This window comes from Lissotriton vulgaris, chromosome 2_1 (genome assembly GCF_964263255.1).
Source record: "Lissotriton vulgaris chromosome 2_1, aLisVul1.2, whole genome shotgun sequence".
Lineage (NCBI taxonomy): Eukaryota > Metazoa > Chordata > Amphibia > Caudata > Salamandridae > Lissotriton > Lissotriton vulgaris.
In genome coordinates, this window is record NC_141687.1 from 1,585,804,761 (window position 1) to 1,585,832,363 (window position 27,603).

The following is a 27,603-nucleotide window of genomic DNA, read 5'->3' on the forward strand; positions in this document are numbered from 1 at the left end:
TCTTGGCTGCCTGTATAAAACTCATATCAAACAAACACTAGACTGAGGCTGTGGGCCTCCTCCCTATTCAGAGCCTGGCTTTAATAATTGATCCAGCTCATTACTGTTCAGGCCCACTCTGATAGTTGGACTGTGTATTGACCTATAGTTTGCGGTGATCCTCCTCTTAGCGAATATTAGTAAATTATCTGCAAACTTGGTCTGTGCATTTTGTTTTAGAGGGTTAGGGGGCTAGCCCAAGTAGCAAGGGCTCATGTGCAATATAAAGGGTATGGCCTCTTGCATCCCAATGATGGTGCCTCCTTCAGAGCGAAATCAGACCTGTCTGCACAGGCTGTGCATGGGAATTTTTTGAAGTGTGCTTTTACCAAACCGGGGGCCATATGTATCAAGCAAAATTGCATTTGCAAACGCTAAAAATCGCAGAATTTTGGCGTTTGCGAATGCAATTTTGCCAAATGGTATGGATTAAGGCAAAATAAGGTATCGCAAAATTTGCGATTCCTTATTTTGCGATTGCATTTAAGGAATCGCAAATTTATCTATTCTATAAAAATGCAATGTAAGAAGCACCAAAAAAGTGCAATTTGGCCTTAAGGAATCGCAAATTACCACCAACTTCAAGTTGGTGGTAGTTTGCGATTTCTTAAAAAAAAGCACCTTTTTGCATTTTTCAAAGTGCACTGTGAAATACATACATGCCCTTAGGACATGTATGTGTGCCACATGTGCACCCATGCTTATTTCAGGGGTGCATCAGGGTGTCCTTTTGACACCCCTGCACCCTTGAAATTATTTTCAAATTGCAATTCTCAAATTGCGAATTGCAAATTGAGAATAACTTCCCATTCATTCCTATGGGCTTCCTGGCCCATAGAAATGAATGGGAAATCGCTAAAAAATTGCAATTTTTTTACATACATCCCTATTTGCAATTCTCAAATAGCGATTTCTAAAAAATCGCAATTTGAGAATTGCAAATCAGGATGTTGATACATATGGCCCCGGGTAACATGCTGAAAAAGCAATTTGGTCCCCTCCAAACGCCTCACAAAATGTTATCTAGGACAATATAACTTCTTTTTATCATAGCTCTAACGAGCAAATCCAATCTGGCCTGAAACCCATGGGACCTAGGGAAACTGGAAATGTGTTACTATCCTTCTTGTGTTCAGCAACTTGGAATTTTAACCTTTTTGATTTATATTTGATAACTGTAAATTCCCCCTCTACAATTATGCTGATATTCATTCTCTATAAACACTTCAACGAAAATATAAATACGCAGAAGTAATGGATAACCGATTAATACAACCAATCAGGATTACGAGGGCAGGTTAAAGAATGTGGTGCGCGAGGAGATACAAAAGAACAGTTTTTTTTATTTTAGAAAAGTATGGAAAATGAAAAAAAGGTCAATAAGTAAGAAGAGAGGGAAATGGACCGTGACTTATAAATACCGATGAAAGTGGTGCTTAGCTACAAAGCAGGGAAAAGGCTAGAACCTACTTGATGTCAGAGCAAAGCACCCAACTCAGGTCTTGGTTCAAGGCCTTGGTTCCTGACCTTGAGCTAGCTGTCGGTATCAATTTATCTGTCTGAGTCTGCACAATCATATAACACGAATACGTTTTGAAATCAAACAAAGTTTGTTGCCAATTATTAATGCATTTTTTCTATTTCCAATTATGTTTGCTATCATCACAGTTGGTACGATGAAATGCATGCACTAAATCTTGGCTCAAATGCTGAAAGGAAGAATTTTGCAAAATAAACCGGGCATAGGCGTGCATGGATTAGTAATACTGCACAGCTCGAAGTTTAGTGTGAAACTGCACATAAGACTGCAATTCACTAACATGAAACCATCACAATGATACAAATGCACCACGAGGATACACTTGAAGCAAAACATGATCACCATTTTTTCTAGCAATTAAAGGTTGAAATGTACCATACCAGTTGGCCTTTGCAGGTTTTTTTGTACAATTGTTCTTCTCATCGAACCATCCATGGCAGCTTCTTCTATGTGTGAATGGTCCCCAATAACTGTCCAATACATCATTCTAAATTGCACAAAACGAAGGTTAACACATGACATATCACACCAGTTAGGAAAACAGATAGAACGTTTTTGTAAGACATTTTCAAAATAGTGAAATGAAAACCGGGGAAAAACATAAAACTGAAAGGTGGCCACGAAAGAAACAGTGGACCTCATTACGATGTGTTTACACACAGAAGCGCAGAAAGCCTCCCTGCTGCGCTGCTATGCATCAAAATAAAATGGGATGAATGCGTTGTACCTACAAGATATGGCGCATTCCTGTCCCTCTCCCCTGCGCCGGAGCACGAACAGCAGTCGTGCACCAATGCAGACATCCCTGCTTCATTTTGGGCGGGTGCCTGCACTGAGGGGATGATCGTTTTTGTACAGGAAGGTACACCTTCCTGCATAAAAACAATCATTAAAGGCATTTCCTCTTTCTATGCATTCTGTAGCATGCATAGAAAGAGGACAAAACAAATAGTAATAAAAGTATTTCTCCTCGTTGAGCCTTCTGACGCATTTTCAGTATTACAAATTGTTGTAAATCTGGGAATGCGTCAAGTTCCATGGATGTTGCTTAGGAACGGATGTATGACGTTAAAACGCATGCTTTTACCACGCATGCCTTTACAACGCAGTTTTTACAACGCATGCCTTTACAACGCATAGTGCTTTGGGGCGCTGGATAGGGAATAGTTAAATTTACTATTCCAACTCCAGACCCCGTGGATAGTAGGGAAGGTGTTGGATAGTAAATTAAACCTATTCCCTATCCTAGAGCTCCCTCTAGCGCAATGCGTTGTAATGGTTTGCGATGTAAAAGTTGCGTCGTAATGGTAGTGCGTTGTAAAAGTTTTGTTGTAAAGGTTGTTTACCCTTGGGAACATCCACAGCAACACCCATGGAACTTCACGCAGAGTTATGAGTGAAAGGAAAATAAATGTACAAGGTAATGAAAAATCAAGCAGGATGACTTTACAAGGACTTCTAAATATGAGGAAACCTACTGTGCTGCTGGTGTGTCAATAAAAGTGATGCACAGTCGGCACAATAGGCTTGCAAATAAGCCCCATTGATTTTAACAATGCTGCAAATCAGGCATAACAAACACTTAAGCAAGAATTTAGGATCACATATTTAGGTTGCAAGACTGTAAAATCACTGTGAAAATGTATACCTTCTCACCAAATAATAATGCGTTTTAGCTTTTTATGTTTTTCACTCCTCCTTACTGGTCCAATTTAAAACATTTACTTTTTAAACAAATGTAGGAGTCAATATCATGATCACAATGATCAACGGTGTTTCAAGTCTACCGTGGACAGTACTGCAAGCAAGGAAATGTCACACCCTGCATCCCATTTGCGAAGTAAAAGACGATCATAACTGGGGCGTACACCACTGGGCCTCTGTGCCACTGCACTTGCTGCACCAATGGTACTTACACTCCTGGCAATAGTGGAACTTGATAACACTTACCCTTTCTTGGGATTAACAGCAATTGCATAAGGCTCTCCTGCGATGTTCGAGAGCAAGCGTGTACAGTTGGGTCCGTTGATTTGTCCAACATTGATAGAGTATCTTAAACTAGTCCAATGAGTTGTGTAGTAACTGAACCAGTGCATTCTCGAATGATCCGTCCAATAAATGTTTCCAGCTACCCAATCTACAGCAATATCCCTTGGTCTTTTGAATTCCGGGCACTGAAAAGGCAAAAATTATAATGTTATCAAATTACAGTTAAACATTGTGTTTGCATTTCAATCTTTACTGCCTTTTCTGTATAAATAGATTCGGATTTTAGGAATATAATCATTTAAGGAGATAAGTAGAGGATTCTCATGAAACTCGTCTTAGATGGGCCTGGGCGAAGTTCACAGAGTCGGAAGTGTCAGAAAAACTTTGCCACTCTCTGTGTAGTTTCACAAGTGTCAGAGTGTGGTAAGTTGCAAACTTCGCGCAAATGCTGGGAGTTTGTCCCTTGATGTTCTACTTGAGTGGAAGCTTTCTCACAGCAAGCGGCAGGTTTCTCCACGTGAGCGGTAGCGACCTGCCACGACCGCCCGTGTTGACAGCTAAACAATGCAAAAATAAACTAGACACTCAGGCGTCCATAGGATCTCATGAAAACCAAACAAAATAACTAAAGGCACCAACTAAACTATAAATAGGCAGTCCATATGCAGGCAGCCATGTAGGGATAGGCACCACTCTCCTAGACATGCATACAAACACATGACAGAGGTATGTATGAATGAATGGGTTTTATTTCAAAATACTGAGTTTTAATATAATACAATTTACTGATAATAAAATACTGTGGGGAGCATATTTAAGGCCAAAAAATCAACAAGAATAGAATATATAAGTAAGTATACATTTACTCTTCTCAACTTGATTGTCTATTTATAGATGTCATTATTGGGTTGGGGTTTGAGTCCTGGTCAAGCAGCAACCACAATTCTTGTGTTAGTGAAGTCACAAGAAAACCCCAAATGAACCGGTGTTCAGCCCTGTGGGAGCTTGGCACAGAGCAGCCAGGCCTTGCTTGGAGGCAATGTGTAAATTATTTGTGCAAAGCTTCAGATAGTAACACATAATGCCCTCACACCCATTTAGAAAAATGGAGAACATTTTTAATAAATTAAACAAGCCCAAAACGCAAAAATCTAATCAGTAGCCCTGGAGGTAATACATATTTTAGGGTCAAAAAGCATCATAAAGCACCACCTGTGGCCATCTGGTCGCGTAAAAGCAGGAGAAAGTCAAAGGTCCAGGATATTTGCAATGGAGGACAAGTTGAATACAGGGAACAGGTTAGTTCAGCTGAAAAGTTACCTTTTTCGTCCAATGCCATGAGACCCATCCATGGTAGAGGGGGCCACGAGAAGCAAAAAGTCTCACAGACATTTGTCAATGTAGCACGAAGAGCAGGCCGGGTGTCGCGGACAGTCATTGCTATAGCATGAAGATCCTGATGTTGTTGCTGACGGTTGAGTTGGTGCTTCAAGGTGTCACTCCATGTGAGCGGTTATTTGTGTAGTGCATAGGGTCGGGCTGACGGAAATTCATGCTGCCAGGCTGTGCGAGTGACAAGGATTTGGTGCCAACTGGCCCAATTGCGGTCGCAAAGAGCCTAAACACTCCAATTCAGCCTTTCTTAGGCCTCACCAAGGATCCAGTACCTTAGAGACACCGCTTGGGGTCAGAGACTTGCTCCAGGTGGCTCGGGCCCTGGTACAGGTGGTTGGGAGCCTGTTACGTCCATGTGGCTCAGAACAGGAAGCTAGCAGAACAGCCTATGGAATCACTCTGGGTGTCCTGGGTTCAAGAGGGGCTGGTCCAGTTCTTCTCACCCAGGCAAAGGGCAGGAGGCAACAGGCCAGAGAAGCATGGCAGCAGCAAGGCAGTAGGCCAGCAGGGCAGCAGAGTGGCAGTCCTTCAACAGCACAGCAGTCCTTCTTCCTTACAGATAATCCACAGGTCCAGAAGTGTACTACAGAGTTGGTGACTGAGATCCTGGATTTATAGCCAGTTGTGCCTTTGAAGTAGGGGAGAAGCTTCTAGACTTTTCCTTTTGAAGACCCCAGATATCCTGCCTTCCCTGTCCTGGCTCCAGACTAACTGCAGGGTGTATTAAGCCCTATGTACAGAGGCAGGATGTACCATATTTAGGTACAAGTAGAGCTGTACCCAGCTCCTCCCTCCTAACCTGCTAGTGATCGCCAATGCAGGCAAACCTAAGCTTCCCATTGTATGTGTCTGTCTAGGAGGACTACACAAAGACGTACTGTTAGTTACTCCCAGTTATGTGACCAGAGACTACAAACACTAAATGGCTGGCATAGGAAAATACCAACTTTCTAAAAAAAGGCATTTTCAAAATTGCTTTTTAAAATCCTACTTTGTCATGAGTTAGGATTTCTCATTTAAGTTTCAAAGACTCCAAACATGAACTGGATACTTGCTCTAATTTTGAAATTACATCTTATTCAAAGTAATAAGATAACGCCAATGTTAGTCCATTGGAGAGGTAGGTATTGCAGTAGTGAAAAGCAGATTTAAGAGTTTTTCAACACAAGTACATAAAAATTCAAAAGTACATCTCCTACTTTTTAAATACACTGCACCCTGCACTCTGGGCTGTTTAGGGCCTATCTTTGGGGTGATTTAAATGTATTAAAAAGGAGGGTTTGGCCTGGCAAAATGTGTATTAAACTGCACACACTGGAAGCGATGGCAGGTGTGAGACATGTTCTAAGGGCTACTTAAATAGGTGACAAAAACGTATGCTTCAGGCCCACTAGTATCATTTAATTTACAAGTCCCGGGCACATGTAGTACAACTTTACTAAGGGTGTATAAGTAAATTAAATATGCCAGTTTGGTATAGGCCAATGTTACCATGTTTAAATGAGGGATCAATGCACTTTTGCACTGGTTAGCAGTTGTAACGTGCACAGAGTTCCAAGGCCAGCATAAAAGAGATCACCAAAAATGGAGAAGGAGTGCAAAAGGTTTGGGAGAAGACCACCCTAATGCTCAATCAATCATTCAGGACTTATAAAACATGGCTAATCACACAAAAGAGTATCCAGGCACTGCAGGTGACAGAGGCTCATTCAGCAGTCACGTATTACGGGGCCCTCAGGCATTCCAGAATTGAGGAATGGCCAGGGCAGTTGACTCCAGAATGCAGGGCTCACAGTTCAATACCTGGCACCAGTGGCAGCTCAGCTCAGGACCATGCATCAAGTGACTTTGGGCAATAGCTAAATCTCTCTGATGGCCGACTGCCCCTTGAGACCCTTTGGGGTAAATAGTTTGTGCTTTACAAACACTGATTTAGGTGATGGTCCAGAGTTGTGTGGGAAGGCTGTTTCAGGTCTTTGCTGCGATGTAAGAGAAGGTGGTTCTCCACTTGTGCTTCAGTATATGCAGGCAGTATGGACAAGTGAAAGGGAGATGGAGCATAGACTTCTCAACGGTTGGTGGAAGTACTGGCAGTGTTTAATGTAAGTGGATCCTTGGTTGTGAAGAGCCTTGTGTGCATGTGTTAACAGCTTGAATTGGCATCTTTTCTGAATGGGGAGCAAATGGAGTTGCCTGAGGTAGGGGGTGATGTATGTTTGACATGTAAGATTGAGGATGAGTGTGCCTTTGGCATTTTGTATGGCCTAAAGTCTCTGTAGGAGGTGTGCAGTGATTCCTACATAGAGGGTGTTGCCGTAGCCTAATCAACTGTGTCACAGTGCATCTCTTGTGCATAGGAGCCATTTGGAGATCTTACGTAGCATGCACTAAGTGAGGAAGCAGCCGGAAAATTTGTTGTTGGTCTTTGATTTCATGGTAAGCTTGTTGTTAATGTGGATTCCAATGTTTCTGGCATGGTGAGAGGGAGTGGGTCCAGGACTTAGGCCTGATGGCCACTAGGAGTTATTTCAAGTATTACTGTTTTTGCCAAAGATCAGTACTTCAGTCTTGTCTAATATTCCGGTGTAGGAAGTTGTTCTTAACCCAGTTGACGATACTTGTCATGCATCTGTGGAACTTGGTTCTGGTAGTGATAGGGTTTTTGGTGATTAAGAGGATAAGTTGGTTGTCATATGCGTAGGAAATTATGTTGAGGATGGGGAATCAGACGATTTTGATCAGCGGAGTCATATATGCATTGAAGAGCATGGAGCTGAGCAATGAGCCCTCGGGGACATCACATGCGATCTCCTTGGGTTCAGAGGTGCAGGGTGGCAGGTAAATCCCCTTGGGTATTCTGCTGAGGTAGGAGGTGATACATCTGTGTGAGTCCCCTTGGATGTCGATGTGGTGGAGTCTTTTGAACAGCATTGTGAGAAAGTGCCTCTTTTGAAATGGTTAGCACCCACTTTTTGCCTGGTTTTTGATGTGGTTTTGATTGTAGTGCTCAGGGTCCCTGTACCACCGCTACTTCCCTAAAAATGTTCTAGAATTGGCCCTTCAAACCCCAGTAAGTCCCTAGTAAAGGGTACCTGGGTACCTAGGGCAATAGGACTGAAGAGGGTCCCCTAGGGAACCCTTCACCTAGGCCATGCAGACTGCCACTGCAACATTCATGGTCTGGTGCAGACAAAATGACAAAGTTGACATGGCACACTCCTTGTGTGCCATGCCAACTAGTACTGCCTAAGGTATAGTTAAGTCCCCCTTCTAGCAGACTTCACAGCCCTGAGACAGGGTATAATATATCACAGGTGTGGGCATATCTGCATGAGCAGATAAGTGCCAAAAATATTCAAGCCCATTCTTAGATATTGCAAGTGCTAGGGAAGCCATAGAGAGCACATGGGCTAGAAACTCAACAACTAAAGTTCCCCAGCAACATGATGGCTTCTCTGAAACCACTAGTGTTTGTAACTAAACTATTGGTCTCAATAAACCCACACTGATGCCAGTGTGGGATTTATTGAAACATATACTCAGAAGGCACCTCAGAGGCTTAAAGCGATATTACTTGCTTTAAAATTTATTCTTGTCAGTTATATCCTTGCACGCAATATTCCTGTATGAAGATATTTGAAACTCGATATTTATGTATCCCAATATTTAAATTCCGATATTTTGTCTGAATACCAATTCATCTTTACAGCAGAGAAAATCATTAATTTTCACAATGCAAAACTGTACTCATAGTACAAGTCTGCATTCGGGGGAGCACACACTTGAGTGCAATTGAATATTTTTTTTCACAATTATTTTATTTCTCCTGGACGAATACATTTTCCCTCAACATGTGATGTTCCACATCTATTACCATGATGGATGAAATGTACTTCATCCTTTGGAAATAATAAATCTATCCTAGGGTCGGACTGGAGCAAAAAAAAGGCCTGGGCCCCAAAATAAAAGTGGTCCAATAAGTGAAGCAGATTGCTGAAAAAGTGATAATACCATTGAAATAAAAAAAATAGTAAAAACAGTTCGACCTAGCTACGAAACCAGCCTACAATTGCTTAAAAACCAGCCAACAAATTGAACCTTTTGCCCAGCCCATCTGGCGCTGCCTGATTGCCGGACAGCCCAGTCAGACCCTGATCTCTTCCTATTTCAAAGGTGGGAAAATATGAAAGAGGACAATCTGAATGTGCACAAACTCAAATGTCATGGGTTTTCACAAACATACCTGATAAGCCACACTTTGGAACACCTTTTCCCTCGCCTTGCGGAGTGAACGCATTGCATCTCTTAAACACTCTTTCAATTTTGCAATGGCAATAGCCAATGCTCTAATCTACATTTAAAACGATGTGCCTAATTATGAGGTTGGGGGGTCAATCCGACTGCTAAATCCATTGCTGAGGAGCAGTGGTGGTTGGGAGCTGCCGCACCAGCAGTCTGACTTCCGAATTACAACTACGACAGTCCGACCATCATGGGATGGCCACAACTGCCGGCATATTTGAAGTTTCCTCCCCACCACAGCTTTCATGCCCCTAAGGCCACCATAGAAACTGTGACGAAACATAGTTGGACCTACAGGGCCCCCTGCTACCTCAAGGTCATGGGATGCATTTAAGAGGGCACAAGGTGTGCTCCCTGTCTGCATGCCCCCCCTTTCATTCACACCATGGACTCTACAGTCCATGCCATGCAGGAAAGGGCTTTGGCGCTCCAAATGTGGTCCCTTTTTAGTAGGCACTGCCGTGGGAACACGAGGTGACTCGTAATATGGCAGGTGGCAGGTGGTGAGGTTTGGCAGTGGTGTGGCAGCCCACTCCCAAACTCATAATCAGACCCTATGTCTGTTTAGCACACATATATCTTACTTCCTTGATGGGTTTAGGTGGATTTAATGGAATGTTTAGCATAAAAGTCAGATGTATAAGTTTCACATTTCATAGCCATGGGTCTGGCTAACACCTAGAAAAGAAACTGTGAATTTGACATTAAGAGTATAAGGTAAAGAAAAAAAACAACTTACATATAAAGCATGTGAAATAATATTTCATAAAAACAACTCAATAATAGGTTTATTACACTCTGTGTCACAACATTTTGCACCAATGTTGGTCATGTTAATAAAATAATTATTTTACATGAACAATATGGCTGTTTGACAGATGTTAAAGAGTTTCAATATGGCAATGATTAAAACTCATGTATATACTCTTTATCTTGGAGGCAGCATTAACATGTTCTCTGTTATTAATTTGTCATTGAAATGTGTAAGACTCTTTTATGTCTAGTTGAAGATGGAAAACCTATGTCTAGACTGTGCCTTTGTTTTTGCTTCACTTTCCCTAGATTTGCAAAATATAATATTACTGTTAACCACTTGAATGTTGCTGATTTAGATCAGTTAAAAATCCTTGCAAAAAATAATCTACACATTTCAGAGGTATGATTCTGAACGTATTTTCTTACCTCCATTATATCAATATATGGTGAAAGAAGCCAAGAAGAAGTATGGCCTGGTGAGTTTAATAATAGCTAAGGGTGTATGTATGTGATCACTAGGTCACAATTCATAATCATAGCAAAACAAATCTAACCTCCATCCTTCTGAGGTTAGAAGTTTGGGCTTCTGTAACATGGTTGACTGTAACATGTGTTGTTACAGATAAAATGCCATATAATGAATAAGATATTAGTATTACGCTTCCATTTTCAATGTCAGAGATGACAGTCACATCTTTACATATGTCGATTTTCTTTGTTAAAACTTACAATCACTCCACTGCTTGCTTGTCTTCTTTGTTGATCATGGGTTTTTTTGTAGAATATACCTCCAGGATTAAACTGTGTACTCCAGATAATCATGTTCCCTTCATAATAGATATCCATCCCTGTAATTCGTGAATTCTGTTCAATGCGGGAAATCTTTTGATGCACTTCACTGTAGTTGAATGGATACTTGTAGCTTAAGATCTCAGTGTCATTAGCGATGTACAGTATCTGCTCTTCAGAACCTACACGTTAGTAAACAGAAAAATGCAGGAATAAGTTAGATATTATTTATTTTGTCCATTCTTGGCATTTAAATGTTGTTCAGTTTAACAACATTGTTTGGTGGACTATCATTTTTATAGTAGATTCGTAGACTATACAATATGAAAAGGATAGATTATGTTGGCCAGCTGTAGTTTCTTTTAAGAATGTTAGTTCAACATACTTTGCAAGCTAGAGGGCAAAACTGCTCATTGGCAAAAGCTCATTGAAGCCTCACACTGGCTCACCACATTCATATTAGTGTGAAAAATCAGTAACGAAAAGACACCGGAACTACTCAATAGAATATTATTTCTTTGTTTATTTATTTCTTTTTGGAGTATTGTATATCAAGAAAATGAACTCATTTGGGTATCAGAGCACTGTACAAATAGCCATCAGTAATACAAAGATAGGGAAAGGAGAAACAAATATGACACTCAGAGAAGGAATAACCATGGGGTTACATATATACAGTGTTTCATAGAGCTTAATATTTCTAAGAGGCACTGGAAGTCCACCCAATGCTTGCCAGGCTGAAGAAGATTCATCCCTTCTGGAAAGGGGATTTAAGCATCAAGAGCTTTTTTGTTTCTTTTTTGAAGCAGGCAGACAGGGGATTTGTCCTGATTTCAGGAGGTAGAGTGTTCCAAATTCTAGGGGCAAGGCAGTAGAAGGAGCGGTTATAAGTTTTCATTTTTTTTTTTACTTCTGAGGTTTCAGTAAAAATGACTTGCTGTTTCTTAAGCAGTGCCTGCCTCCAGATAACTCAAGTTTATTGGTATTGTGATGGAGGGTTTGTGGCATCATGCATACAATCTTTAATTGCATTCTTGATTCAAATGGGATGCAATTAATATGCCTTAAGTGTGGCATAATGTTGTCTATTCTCCTGAAGCCTGTTATAAGTTTGGCTGTGGAGTTCAATGTGGCCTTGGACGGGGACATCTTTGCTTTGAGTAGGCCAGCAAGAGTGGCACTCCTCTAATTTAATCGGGAGATAACCAGAGATTAAACTGCTAATTGAAACTCTATCCTGAGCAGAAAAGAGCAGAAAGAGGTTGGCTCCGTTGATGGCTGCACTGATATGATCTTACATGCTAAGATGTTTGTCCCGGAGTGATGCCTAAACATCAAGTAGCATCAGAAATGTGGGGGAAGCAGATAAGAGCTGTGAGTTGTTTGATCCAATCTTCTCTAGGGGTCAAGAGATTGTGAGGGGCGATCAAAAGGAATCCAGATTGCAGGGTGCTGAGTATGAGGAGATTAAGGATCAGGCATTACTGGGATTTTGCAGTGCAGTCCAGAATTTTAATATCTTCAGGTAAAGAGATTTTCAACATACATGTGGTAATGGATGTTGGACTTCTTCAAAATGTCCAAAAGAGGTTCCATGAATATGTTGATTAGCATGGTTGAGATTGTGGAACCTTGGGCTACACAAGTTCTTACCAGTGTAGTGTGTTATACAGATTGGTTGATTTTGATTCTTTGAGTTCTGTTTTGAAGTAAAGAGGTGATCCATTTTAAAATGGGTCCCGATATCCCCATCCTATTTGTGAAGAGGTCAACCATGTTGTCATGTTTGATTGTATCAAACACCAATGAGAGATCAAGGAGTATAAGTAGACATGATTCATTCTGATTGAGCAAATTTCAGGGCAACATTGACGATATGCATTAGAGCTGTCTCATTCCTATGACCAAAATCTTAACCAGATTGATCTAGTAACTGAAATTGTTCAATGTGGCCCCAGAAAAAAAAATGCAGCTCTTTTTATTGAAAACCAGTAAGAAACAAAATAAAGGCTTTACATACCATATAGTAATCACATGGTAAGTTGCATACCAGTACGTATTAAATCTCATTTATTTCAAATATTTCACCCATTACATCTAGATATCTGGATGTGGCTGTTTTATGGCCTATCTAAATGGTATTTACCTCCATACCCTGCTACCAATCAACCTCCCCCAGCCCGCTTCAGTACCCTGGCCCAGTCCCCTTTATGCCATCAATACTCCCAAGACCTTTTGCCACAATCCAGTGCACCACATATTCTGCTTATCAGCACCACTTTAAGTCTGCTTCCTATTCAGTGTCTGTCTGTCCGTAGTAGCTCCCCATGCCAGTGCAATTTTCCTCTTAGCCACTCCGGCTGCTAGCCTTAGCCATATTTATTCATACCAGGGCAATTTGTGTTCCCCTTCAATCCCTAGGAGCAATTATTTGGCCTCAACAGGAATTTCTGTCTCCACCACCTGTGTCATTAATGTTGCTGCCCATTTCCAGGAGCTCCACATCAGCCAGCAATCCCATAGGATAGGATATGGAAAAAGGATCCTTCGCTCCTGCAGCCCCTCTTGCACAGGGAGGACTCCAGCTAACCTATTCTATGCAGGAGTATTTGTGCATAATAGACCCAATGGAGTACCTTAAACTGGAGCAGTATAAACTTCATCCTTATGCGAGTTCCCGGGGAGCCTGAAGGGCCTCAACCCAGTCATCGTCTTCAAGCATCCCCAGGTTCCCTTCCCATGCTGTTCTCATGGGACCAGACAAGCCTGGAGAGTTGTTCATTAGCTTCTTATAAATCATTGACACCCCTTTGGTCGACAAAGCCTCTGTCAGTATTCAGTCTTCTAGTGGTGAAAAGTCGGGTGCCGGGTTGACATCTTAGTGCATGTCCTAATCGCATATACGTAAAGTGTTCTGACTCCACTAGGTTGAATTTCCCCTGCAGGTCCGCAAATTTTATGCAAGCCTGATTCCTCCAAACATCTCCTAAGTGTTTTATCCCCATGAGTTTCCATTCACAGAATCCTTTCAAACCTCCAATATCCAGCAGGCCTGCCCTGCACTAGAAAGGTGTCAAGCCAGTGAGTTTCCCTTTCCAGCCCATGAACTTGGTGGCCTCGCTCCATACTTCAATAACCTCCTGTGTGTTTCGCAGCCAGGGACCCCTTGTTTCCCCCCCATCAAGGAGCCTCTAATATCCTCCTGGTTCCATACATGCTCGAACTAACCTATACACCGCTTCTAGATGATTGTTAAATGCCTAGTCATTCATGACCAGTTGCTGTGAGTCATAATAGAATTTCTGTATATCTGGGATGGCAAGGCCTCCATTACATCCTCGCTGCAATTTGGCAAGTGCTATTCTTGACGTTCCCAATGTGGCCAAAGAAATGTAGGTGTATGCATTTATCCAAACGTTTTGCTAGAGTCAGGATGCTGGGGATTGGGCAAAAAGGTTTGGGGGCAGATTGATCAGCATTCTGTTTTTTTTTTTAAATTGGGGTGACCTGTCCAATCTTTAGACTATCTTGGACCATGCCCTGAGACAGAGATGCTTTGATGATCTTCTTCCACCAAGGAAGTATGGAAGATCCAAGCTCCTTGACAAGTTTAGCTGGCAGAGTTTCATGTAAAAAGTTACATGGTATTACAGAGGTCATTATTGTGAGAATGTTAAATTTGACAGGGATTTTGAAGAAAGACCACATAGCCTTATTTATTGTTGAATATCCAATAGGAGGAGAGCTGACCGAATGTTGCACAGTGAGAGGATAGGGATGGTCAATGCTGATAAAAAGCTGAGATGCCAGTTGCAGTTCTAATTCAATCTGCCTTGTTGATGAAGTGAGCTGAGTACTCATCCCCATTTGGTAGTGTGTCCTTGTCAACAGAGTGTTGTTTAGAGTGACGTTCGTCATTTGATAATTTAAAAACGTTTTTGGCATTATCTAATTGCAGCCTGAAGTATTCAGCTTTTAATCTGCTTATGTGTTTGTTGCATGAGTTTCTTACTACCCTCCAATGTTTGAGGTTAGAGTGAGATGGGAAGATTCCCTAAGTTCTCTCAGCAAGTCTTAGATTGCGCCTTTACTCACTTAGATTGTCTTTGATCCATGGTTTGGTCTTTCTGCTCGGTAATCTCCAAAACTGCTTCGGACCAATTGTGTCCTCATCCTATGGTCTCTGGACCATTGTCTGTGTTTAAAGGGTTGCACCTTTCTAGATAGCAATTTTTCCAGGATATGGAAGGAGATTAAGAAGTGATCAGACCAGTCACATGGGATTATAGATTCAAGTTGAATCTTGTTGTGCTTAGCAATGGTAGAGCCTGTATTGTGTGTTACACACTCGCAAAATTGGGTGAGGTTGAGGTCTGTAATGAAGGCGTTGAAGGTGTTAAGAATGTGGTAATTTAAGTAATTCCAGTGTACGTTGAAATCCCCAGGGAAGATCTGATTCTTGATCTGGGTTAGAGGAGATGGTCTTTATCATTTTTCAATAAAAGGAAGGTTGTTACCCACGGGGGGGGGTTAAGATTGTGTGAAAATTGCAGATATGGTTGTTATTGCTCCACATTTCTATAAATAGATAGTCACATGGTGACATAGTATCAATTTTTGATTGTTTTAAGGTGAACATGGAGCAATAAATGCATTATATGCCTCCACCCATTATACTGGATCTGCAAGTCTGAAGATGTTGCAGGTGGGTGGCACAAGTATGTCAAATGTAGGAGGGGACGAATCATTGAGCCAAGTTTCTGTAAGGATAAGGAGGTCGAAATCTTGGGCGAGAATTAGATCAGCGATGTCACCAGCATGTTTTACCGCAGATCTGCAATTAAGAAGCAGAGATCTAGGATGAGATTTGGTAACTAATGTCTCCTGATGTGTAGTGTGGAATTGTAGAAGATTGTGCTTGCTCTAGAACATATTGTTGAGAGTGGGTTCTCTATGTGGGTTGGAGAGAATAGCCTGAATGATGCTCTGCAAAGTTGTTGAGTAATACTGAGTACTGGTATATGAGAGCTGAAGGGAGTGTATGTTGACATCGGACACGTCTTCAGTGACTCTTTGAGGTTTTGAGGTGGGATTGTATTAGGGTTGAGATCTCCCAAGCGAGTTAAATGAAATCTTGTTAGTTATTGAAACATGGTGAGAGAAGTTGGGCCATATCTTAGTGGATGGATTGGGATGATTATTATGGGTTTAAAAGTGATGTTTATAGAGTTCTGGAGATTGGCGTTAACTAACTAAAGGTCTTGACTAAGGTCAGTACATTTTTTCCTCAAGATAATAGGGTTTATCCCTGTGGATCGAGATGTAGTGTGTCATAGGTGCAGAGGGGAGTGAGTGTGTGTTTTCTGGTGTATTGGGGAGAACCGTAGCCAAAGGACAACCATCAGTGTTGTGTAAAGGAGAGGCTGGAAGAGGAGGGCTATGAGAGAGACTGCTGGGTGAGATGGTAGGGAAAAAGCTAGGCAGTGTCTTAATAGATGTGACATTGATAGGCAACCTCTTTTGTTGGGGTATCAGATCTAGAAAGTCTGAGGATGGCGCGGGTGATAGTATCAGCGCCCATCATTGAGTCGGGCCTATTGACTACTCTACGGCAATGATTATCAAGTGGGAGAAGAGCAGGAATCATCAGTAGGAGATGGTGATCTGGGTCAAGCAGTTCCAGTTTCTGTGATGCTAAGAACTAGGAGATAATGAGATGGCATAGTAGATAGGATGGAGGAGGGAGTGGAGTATACCTGTGTTTCTGTTCCTGAGTGAAGAGAGGTATACCTTGACCATGAGAGGAGATGTGAAATTTGTTAGGCATTGTGCTTTTGATCTTCATGAAGAATTTGTTGAAACTCTCTCGATTGTGATCATAAGATTTGATGAGAATGTTTCCATTGTTGTATAGGGAGATCGGTGCCACTTCATAGAAATCCGCTGAAGGACTTATGGTGATACGAAGCCCATGTGGAGTTTTCCTTAAAGAATTAATCTTTACAGCTGCAGTGATTGCTCATCTCTCATGTGTCTTCTGTTGGTGAAGAAGATAAGATCTGTAACCACCATTCCTTTATCAGCTCAAAAATAAGTGTCAAATATGAGGGTTTCTGAGTTTCGTTTTAAAAGATTATGCTTGAAGCACTTGGCCGCACTGCTGGATAGATTGTGTGAGTGGATAATCCTACAAGCATTATAGCTCATCACTGACAACAAGCTATCCTCAGAGCTTAGGTTGTTTGGATCCTTATAGCAACAGAGACTACAGTCTCAGTTAGTAGAAATTTCAGTTGATAGTCTGTGATTGGCCTAATACTCAGCAAGAGAATTGATGTAAGCTGGTGGGCTACCCGTGGGGTGAAGATATTGGACCAAAAAATGGCAATGGCCTAACTGTATTGTGGTGAGTTAAATATAAAGAGGGATTCACAGTGTGTCAATTTAAAAGAACTAAACGAGTGAGTCTCATTTTGCACGGAGTCAAATCTAATTGTAAAAAAAAGTAAATGGAAATGTGCATTAAGTACTACTTCAGTGACCATTGAGTGTCCTTCTTTTGTTTTTAACATGCTTGTTAGATATCCTAAGTCCTATTTTACTGTGTGGAAAAGTGCATCAAGTCCCATTTCAGTGACTATTGTTAAGAGGAACTGCCACCATCTTGAATTGGTGGTGAAGACAAAAATGATATAGGAGAGAAGCCTCCAAAATAGCGTTTTTGTGACATAAGAATAGTTAGCCATCTAAATGCCTACTTCATTGTAAAAACCTGTCACAGAAGTGAGAGAGTACTCAAAGCACCAAGAGGGACCCGAGCACAAAGTTGGAAATTCAGAGCAGGAGAAGCCCGCATAATGAGGGTGTTGGATCAGGAATGTCTGGGAAGGGCACGCACCTCCCCAGGTAGGTTCTGAAATATCTCAAATCCAAACAACAAGGGAAACCCCGCCGCAATCACGAAACAACCTCAAGTATCAAGGAGATGTGCAATGGGCAGCCAAAGGGTCACTGAAGAGAAGGAGCTGGGAAAAATAAAATAGTGGCTCCATTAAGGGCAAGAACATGGCATAGTATGTGGGCAGCACCGGTCGGAGGCCACACTCACCGGAGCCACGTACATTGGTGCTTCTGCTGCATCAGGACACCTCTGCAGCAAGCAACAATGGCAGCAGACCTCACGTCAGAGATACTGCAGAGCAAGGAATAGATCTACCCACAACCCATGGGACCGCCAACAGCCAAGCACCCTGGAAATATGGGCCAACTCCCTCAAAGGTGAAATGAGAGCTCAACCCAGCTGGGCAACCCCAGAGATGGTGGGCGAGATGCATCAGCAGCGGGCACTAATCAGAGCAGCAGAACAACAAGGCCCTCGCTGAAACGTGAGGGCTCCACATTACTCATAGTCCTAGCAGATTGTAGCGACAGTTCACCAGAATCCACTTGAACTCCTCCCGATGTATGCCGGGGCAGAGCCAGAGAGTGAGCACTGCTGCAGATCAGAACCAGATGACGATCAGGTCTCAACAATTGGCGAGAGAAATCCTTGTAGCATTGTTGTTCAGCCAAATATTCCCAGGACTGTTTAAATTGCACCACCTTGTCAGAATGACAGAGGCATGTTGGACTGCATCAGTCGTATAGCACAAAAACTACGAATATTCATACACAAAAATTAATTCAACCAACTATAATAGCAAACAATGTTAGGAATCACAATGCAGATATTGCAAACACTTCAGCATATCCTTAGTGATTCGCAATACCCATCTGTTGGAAAGTAAAATGACAGAAAATGCCCAGAAGTCCGGGCAGAGTAGTGAAAATGTGTTCCTTTGGCTCACCTCTGGTCGAGCCGGTAGAACAGCAAGGGGAACCACAGAGAATGTAAGTGATGTGTTAAGTGTAAGGCACAAACAAACAACAAACATATATGAATATTTTTGTTGATAAATAAATTACAAGAAAAAGCAAACAGAGACAACATCCAAGGCATATGTCATTGAAACCCAAAGGAAACATACTTGTCTGGAAATGATATTTCTGCTTCAACATACAAGTATATTCGATTTCCTAATGAGCGTTCATAAACTACAACCATTTTTAGGACTTGTGTCAAAACCATAATGCTCATTTGACTGAGTACCTTGAGGAGAAATTGATAATTACGACATTGATAACTGCTCAAGTCAAGTCAAGATAGACTTTATTTGATTTAAAAATGTTAAATCATAAAAGCACAATACATTAAAATAACCAAAAGTATATCAATTTATCTGGATAACATTTAGCAATATATTAAAACGACATTGATTAAAAATTACAAAAAGAAGGACTAAAGACTAATGTCCTGTGCAACCATGACATACATAAACATCATGAGCATTTCATAGAAAGAGGGATCTTGCAAAGTCTTTCTAGTTCTAACCACCCCTTTGAAATATTTTGCTATGTGGTCAGTGAAAATTTCATCATCTAGAAATTGTAACTTGATGAAAGCAGGTCGGCATAATCTCAAGCCTTGCAATTTTAAAAAAGGCAGAATCCATCTTTTCCTGATTAAAATATAAAACTTACAAAATAAGATAGTATGGATTGTGGGATGCACAAATTCAAGCCAGGCAGGGTTAGACAATTTAGTGATTAAACCTGCCATATTCCAGAAAAGAATATTCGTTAGGCTAGACCAAAATTCACCCTCAGTGCCACGCTTTGTGTAATCAGAATCAACATTAAGAGCGTTCAAATGGAGATCAATACTAATTAATGGGTATAAATGATGGGTATTAACAATTGTCGAACGTAATCCCTTCTCGTTGTTGCCAGGAGCGATAGAATCACCAACCACTTCAATATCTGGCTGGACATCAACTAATGGCCCGAAGCTATGATGGGTATGATTATCAGATACAACTTTTATAATGCTTGGATCGTTGTAAGCAGGCTCAAGATCAATGGTTATTCTTTTAGACTAGGAGGATTATTTGGAATGTCCCGCTTTGCTCTGCGTGTCTAGGTGAGGGAGTCAGTCAATCTATATCTTCCAGAGATGGAAGTATGTTGAATCTATTTTGTAAAGGTAAGCTAAACTGATGATGAATATTAGTGATTATAGGTCTCTGTTGTGCAGGATAATTAATGTGGTTCCTTAGGGGGTAGAAATATCAGAGGGGTAATACATCTATTCCTGTATGTATTAGTTGATGACTGCTGAGTCTACATAGGATCTCATGTACCATTCTCGGAGATCTAAACGTGAGGACAATGCAGTCACCGGGGAGTGTTTTTTCCCTTCTCCCCACCCATCCTACTCTTCTTGCCAGTTTAAACTCACCAAGCAGGGCCTCTGTTAGCCCGGTTTTTGTCCTGAGCCAGCAGAGAGCCTTGTTCCTTAATGCCTCCCATGTTTCATTTACCTGGGAGGTGGGATGCAGTACATTTGCTAAAATTATGGTATGTGGGGTGGCTTCGGGAGGCAGATTTAGTCTTGAATCCTCCCTATCCATGGGAATTGCACAGGGAACAGATGGTGGCCAAGTTTATCTAGGCTTGTTATAGGCTATGGCATTGTTATGCAGTAAACTAGTGGTGCTCTTGGATCCTACAAGTGATTTATCTAAAATGTGCACAGGAGTAACCAGGGAAGGAGAAGCTGCAATACCAGCAACCATTGCAAGTGTTTAGGGGTTGTACAAGGGTTGATGGAACATGCTCCATGAGCCTTTCTTATTAAATCCTCAACAACTGTTATCCTAGCCACCAATTTTTTTAGAGGTGCCTAGATTGAATTATGAGGTACCTCTCGACCCAAGCCCCCCCTTTGGTAGCTGCAATCTGGGACGACTCAATTTGGCCAGTCATATTAGTTATTACAGTGTCCAGGTGTTCTAAACGACCCCGGAGTAAAATGAAACTGTTATCTATGAGTTCCTTATATCATGCAAAGACAATGTCCGATTTAGTCTCCAAATTAGTCTCCCCAGCAGTATCCGGAGCTGCGTCCCGAGGAACACTACTTGCAGATACAAATGAAGCAGCATTGGTTTGTGCACTGAAGGTGCCGGTTTGTATCACCTCGAGATTAACTCACCGGGGCCGCTTCTGTTGTTTAGGTTTCTGGGTGACTGGGCCCCTGCTCCGCTTCTCAGGTGGCTCCCTCATCTTATCCTGTGTGTGAGGTTTAGGAATCCTTGACCTTGTGGCTATACTTGGCCCGTTTAAAGTGTCCCTGGAGAAAAATCCCAAGTCAAGTGTGGGGGAGGGCCGAGGCTGGTCTTGTATGGTGGGAGACTAACAAGATGGAGGGGCTTCAGCCAGGGCAGTAAAACCTAGAGAAGCACGCCTCTGCAAGGATAGGGGTTCTATAGAAAGGCACCTCTCCATGAGCTCAATCTCATGGCTGAGCATTGATTTGGCCCTAACAATAAAAGGGTTCAAGGTTCCCACAACTCCCTTGCATTTGCTCATTGTGAAATCAAAGCTAAACAACACCACAGTGCACAATTAATGATAAGCGACAAGAATACACCAACTTACCTAGAGATAGTGCAACCAAGGTCTATTATCCCATTGTTCTGATGTTATTGGAGTTTCCCAGCCTCTTTCGGGCTCTGACGGGCGTGTACGGGCCTGCCTTGGCCCCGGCGTGGCACGCATCTAGAGCCCTGGCCCCCTCTTAAGCAACTCCTGGCGTGTCCTCCAGAATGGCAGGGTGCAGGCGTGCTACTATTCCCCCGGGAAATATAGTCTCTCTATGCAGAGCAGGCAAATCCAGCAGCAAACATCGTTATGGGCTCCCATGCAGCGGGAGCCCTGGCTCCCTCTTAAGCTCCTCCTGGTGCATCCTCGGCGATGGCGGCATTCGGGCGTGCCACTATTCCCCCCAGGAGATGTAGTCTCTCTAAGCAGGGCAGGCAAATCCAACAGCAATTAGTGTTACGGGCTCCCACGCAGCAGGAGCCCTGGCCCTCTCTTAAGCGCCTCCTGGTATGTCCTCGGTAATGGGGGCATGCTGGCATGCCCCTATTCTCCTCGGGAAATATAGGAAATATAGTAAGAGTTCTCTTCTCCTTCATACGCTGGAAAGGAAGTTACTCCTATCCTTCATTGGTGTAAATCCCATACCATTACCAGGGTCAGAAGTGGTCGGAGAGAGGCTTGCAGATGCCCACATAGTCTCAACTTATTGCGTGTTTACTCATATTGCTGGCGAACCATGTTTAAAGCTAATTCTGGGATTTTCTCACACACAATATTAAACATGTGTAGGGTGATATTGTGCACGAATAAAAGGACTTACAACTTACAGTCCATGCAGCCATTTACCTGTAAATCCAGCTTAAAAGCCCAAATGGCTTTTTGAATGCCATAAATAGAGTGTCTTGGGAAGAGGATAACAGCAACTAGAAAAATTTAAAATCTTCAATGGAATGGTAATGTACAAACATTTTGTTGGCAATTTGTGCTGTTCAGTCTCTAGGTCCTAAGACCTTGGTCCCAGGACATCACTCTCCCTGGAAGGTCCGTGTTGCCCTGCATTGCCTTGACGCTAGCCAGCCCCTCCATGTAGGGTTCAAGGCTACCATGTCCCGCTTCCGCCTGAGTGACTGATCTGCTGTTTTTGGTGCTTGGCACTGGTTTCAATTCTTTAACTTTGGCAATTCTGCCTGCTACCAGTTATTTGTAATTTTGTTTACTTGTGCCACCTCGTTGTGTTCAAGTTTCCCTCCATTCCCCGCCGCCGCTGCTTCACTGTCCCCTCCCCTTTCACCCCGCTCCCAGCTGCTTGTCCCTCCCCCTCCCCTACAATTGCCGACCGCTGCGGAGAGCGCGTGTGATTCCTAAGACCTCGGTCCCAGGACCTCACTCTCCCCGGCAGCTCCGTGATGCCCTGGGTCGCCTTAACGCTAGCCATGCAGGATTCGAGGCTACCCTGTCCCGCTTCCGCCTGAGTGACTGATCTGCTGTTTTTGGTGCCTGGTACTGGTTTCATCAGTGTTTAACTTTGGCAATTGTGCCTGCTACCATTTATTTGTAATTTTGTTTACAGGTGCCCCCTCGTTGTGTTTAAGTTTCCCTCCGTTCCCCACCTTCGCTGTTTCACTGTCCCTCCCCTTCTGCCCTGCTCCCGCCTCCCAGGTGCTCATCCCTCCCTCCTCTCCTACAAATGCCGACTGCCGTGAGGTCACGCCAAAGGCAAGCCGAAGGCACGCCAAAGGCAAGCTGGTCTGCGTCCATCTGCACCTTGATGGCTCCAAGCGCCAGACCCCCTAGCCCCAACGACGAAGCAAACACCCTCCAAGCACTCAACAATGGCCAAAATTCCACCTGCTTCCAGTCCACCCCGAAGACCACCCACGGACCCTTTACCTGCTGTAACTGCAGCTACAACAGCCAGCGCACATCAGCACACCCTACCCATCTAAACACTGCAGGCCACAACAATCTCAGCTGCATACTGCTCAACACCCGCTCAGTCCACAAGCACGCCGTCGAACTCTGGGACCTGCTCGACTCCTCCGCCCTGGAAGTCGGCTTCCTAACAGAGACCTGGATGAACACCTCCTCGTTACCAGACATAGCATAGCTATCCCTGACGGCTACAAGATCACATGCAGGGGTCAGAACAACAACAGACCAGGAGGAGGAATCGCCATCATCTACAGGGACACCATCCAAATCTCAACCAGCACTGATGACGCCCTCAGCATGACCAAGCACTTACACTTCCAGATCTACGTCAATAACAACACTACCCTCAGAGGAACCCTCGTTTACAGACCGCCGGGCCCCCAACCACAGTTCAAGGATTCCATTGCTGACCTCATCAGAACGCACACCATCACCTCCACAAACTACATCCTCCTCAGAGACCTGAACTTCCACCTCGAGAACATCAACGACAACAACTCCACAACATTGATTGACAACCTCGCCAACTTCGAACTCAAACAACTCGTCACAACACCCACCCACTTGGCTGGACACACGCTCAAACCCATCTTCTCCGCCAATGACCACGTCACCTTCAGCCACACCACCAAACTCCACTGGACCGACCACCACTGCATCCACTTCTCCTTCGAGAAACACACCACACACAACCAACCGCAACGTAACCCACACCGCAGCTGAAAAAAAGTCATGGAAGACCAACTCATCACCACACTCGCCCGAAACCCTCCAACCGAGCCCTCCGAGACAGACGCAGCAGCCTACAACTTCAGACAATGGATCGATGACTGCGCCACACCCTCGCCCAAGTCAGGAAACCCTCCAACAGGGGCACCAACATGAGAGCCATCTGGTTCATCGACAACCTCCAGAATTCCAAGCACACCTGCAGAAGACTCAAGAAGCAATGGCGCAATCACCAGACACCAGACAACCATGCAACCCTCATGAACGCCAGACGCAGACACCACCAGCTCATCAGAACTGCCAAAAAAACCTCCTTCAAGGAACGCATCGAGAATACACACTATAGCAAAGAGATCTTCAACATCGTGAAAGAACTTGCCACCCCCAGCTCCAGCTCCAATGACATATTGCTGTCACAAGAACTTCTTGACTCCCTGACCACCTTCTTCCCTCTCAAGATTGCAGACAACCATAACAGCTTCAATACCCAGACACCGATCACAGACGCTGACCCCCTAGAACCAATGCCCACCAAATACACCAAACTTCTCTCGTGGAACAACGTCAACGAAGAAGATACCACCAAAATCATGAACACCATCCACTCTGGCTCACCCTTCGACCCCTGCCCCCACCACATCTTCAACAAGGCTAACTCCATCATCGCACCCCAACTATGAAAGATCATCAACAGCTCCATCGAGACTGCCAACTTCCCAGAGAGCTGGAAACACGCCAAGATCGACAACCTTCTCAAGAAACCCAAGGCACACCCAACGGACCTCCCTGCTCCCGGCAAAAGTCATTGAGAAGACTGCCACCAGACAACTAACCCTCTTCCTGGAGGAGAACAACATCCTCAACTCCTCCCAATCCAGCTTCCGTAGTAACCACAGCACCAAGACCACCCTAATTGCCGCCACTGACGACATTAGGATCATACTGGACAAGGGCGAAACCGAGGCCCTCATCCTCCTGACCTCTTGTTTGCCTTCGACACGGTCTGCCACCACACCCTGCACACACGCCTCCAGGACGCAGGGGTCCTCTGCAAAACCTGTCCTTCTACACCCCGATCTTCCAGCTTTGCTCCGCCGACCTCGACCTTGCCACTGTCCCGCGCATCCGCTGAACAACCACCGGTGGCAGATCTTTCTCCCACCTCGGCGCAAAGACATGGAATACCCTCCACGCCCACCTGCGACAGACCCAGTGCCTGCTGACCTTCAGGAGACACCTCAAGACCTGGCTGTTTGAGCAGTAGCTGCTTCCCCCACCCCTTAGCACCTTGAGACCCTCATGGGTGAGTAGTGAGCTTTACAAATGTCTGAATGATTGATTGATTAATGCTTCTGTTACTATTTACCTAATATCGTCCTTCTTTTCCTGTTCAACAATGGCACGGAGTAGACCAAATGTAAGTTTCACCCACAATTTATTGCTTTTGTGCTCAACAGGAATTATTTATACACATCACGAAAGCAAGGAATAAGTAGCAGTATTTGCAATATCTTTCTAAAAAACCAGACAAGATTCTAATCGATAATTCTCTAAATGTGGTACAACATAGCCCGCCCCACATCATTATTTACACTTTCAGAGTCACCACTTAAATGAAACAAAATTATCCAAATTGTAATTTGTAATATTTTTTGTTTAAAAAATAAATATGTATCAATTTGTGTAATGAGTGTAGCCCGAAATAATCTTATTACCATGCACCTCAAAGTTATATAACAAGTTTGAAAGTGTGAAACTTTTGTTAGAAAAACAACTAAATAATTCTGCTAAAGGTACACTTTTCAAAGATAGTGATATTTTATACGCGTGTATGTTTTGAATGGTGCTTGGTTGCAGTTGTTCATTATTTATTGCTATGTTTCTGTATTTTAATTTGCATATGGCTTTTATACCAAGAGCTTCACACACAGTTGACATCAAAGTAGTATATATCATAATGAGTAAAGGTGTGTTTGTGAACATATGATGAAGATCATAAAAGCAGTAGCATGTCAGTGCTGAGATGATGAAGGGGACTGGAAACAGTGGGAGGGCTTTAATAGGCTAGGGAAATAGATGAGATCGGTGTTGGAAGACAGGTATTTACAGGGAAGAGCATTTTAGAGGCAAAACATGCAAAGGAGAGCTTTTGCACTGTTCCCTGTGAACAAAGAGCCTCATTTACAAAGAACTAGCATAGGGCAGCATCGCAAGTCATTTGCTGTTCTGTCCTACGCCAGTTCGAAAGGGCAAGCATGCACTATATTCACACAATACGGTGCATTCCTGTCCTTTCAACCAGCATCATAGAACTTGCAGCTAAGCACCAATGCAGTCACCCTTGCACAAAAACAATCAAAAACGACGTTTTCCTTTCTATGTATGCTGCTGTTTGCTGCTGGAAGAGGAAAAGACGAGGAGAATTATAAACCTTTCTCCTCATTACGCCTGCTCTGGGGAGGTGCACGTTTTTGGCACTGCCCTAGGTTTACATGATGTAGTAAATCTGGGTCAGTGTCAAATTTCATGGATGTTGAGTGGGAACACCAACAGCAACACCCATGGAATGTCTCTTTGATTTAGAGTAAGGCAATTCAGCGGTTCTCCATACCAGGGTGGCTTTGCGTCGCCTCAAAGATATCGTTGAGAGGCATGTGTCACAATAGCATCACAAAAAGTGACACTTCGGTGGCGCACGCTTCTTGGAAATGAGGGTCAAAGGTTTTAAGCGTAATCTGTCGAGAAGATGTGAAATGGATGCAATGGTAGACAGGTGAATCAAAAAGGACATGATTAGGATCTGGGACCAGTGCATGTGAGAGCATTTGTATAAGAACCTTCCGCTTGATCTTTTGAAATATATTGTATTAGGTACTGCTTACAATTCGACAATAAGTTCCTTAAATAATTCTACCTCTGCCAGAAATAAGCTGTTAAAGACAGCAAGAGTTGGACTGGGGTAAAAATAAAGCCTGGGCACCAAAATAAAAGTGGACCCCATTCGGAAATCAGATTGATAGAGTGTCCTACATTTATTTGGGGCTGTTTTCAACTTGTAGAGACACGCTGTATAGGTGTTTTGCAATGTAAGTTAGATTGGATGCATTTGTGCTTGCTGCAGGCAATGTTTGTAGTGCTATAATTGATATCAAAAGAAGCAAGCATTTGCAATGCAAAAGATTTTGAGCTATTGGCATTTTAACAACAATGCCTTTTATTTATGGATTTAAAAATCCTGCAATCATAAAAGGCATTGTTATTTACAATACCAATAGTTCATAGTTTTGAAATTGTGAGACGCATCACATTGCAAATGCTTGTTTGTTTTAGGATGACAAACATTTGAAAAGAGGGTGACCCAATTTGAAGCACGATTAATGATCGTATTTCTCACGATGTGGTATATCAAATGAAAAGTGAGCGACACCCACCAAATGAGGGAACTTTGACAGGACCATGAGAGTGTTTTGTGTTCTCCAATAAAGTTAACTTCCACCCACACATAAGAGCTGGTGAAGTTGCTTTCTTCCACTAGGAATGAATCCACTGAGAAGGGATTACCCCAACTCAATAAGGAGAAGACTCGCAAGGGATCACTAGATTTGATTGTCAACTCCCACTAACATCTCACTAAGATTCTCAGTAAGTCG

At 43.1% G+C, this 27,603-nt stretch overlaps 1 protein-coding gene across 1 annotated transcript in view; it reads right to left on the reverse strand.

The window, feature by feature from the left end:
• Window positions 1-27,603, reverse strand: part of LRP1B (LDL receptor related protein 1B) — a 3,669,685-nt gene that overhangs the window by 248,736 nt on the left and 3,393,346 nt on the right. Inside the window, exons 78-80 of the mRNA XM_086955170.1 lie at window positions 10,751-10,992; window positions 3,530-3,753; window positions 1,960-2,066 (exon numbers count right to left, since the gene is read on the reverse strand). Coding sequence (XP_086811296.1) covers window positions 1,960-2,066; window positions 3,530-3,753; window positions 10,751-10,992 — 573 coding nt within the window. The remainder of the gene's footprint in view (window positions 1-1,959; window positions 2,067-3,529; window positions 3,754-10,750; window positions 10,993-27,603) is intronic.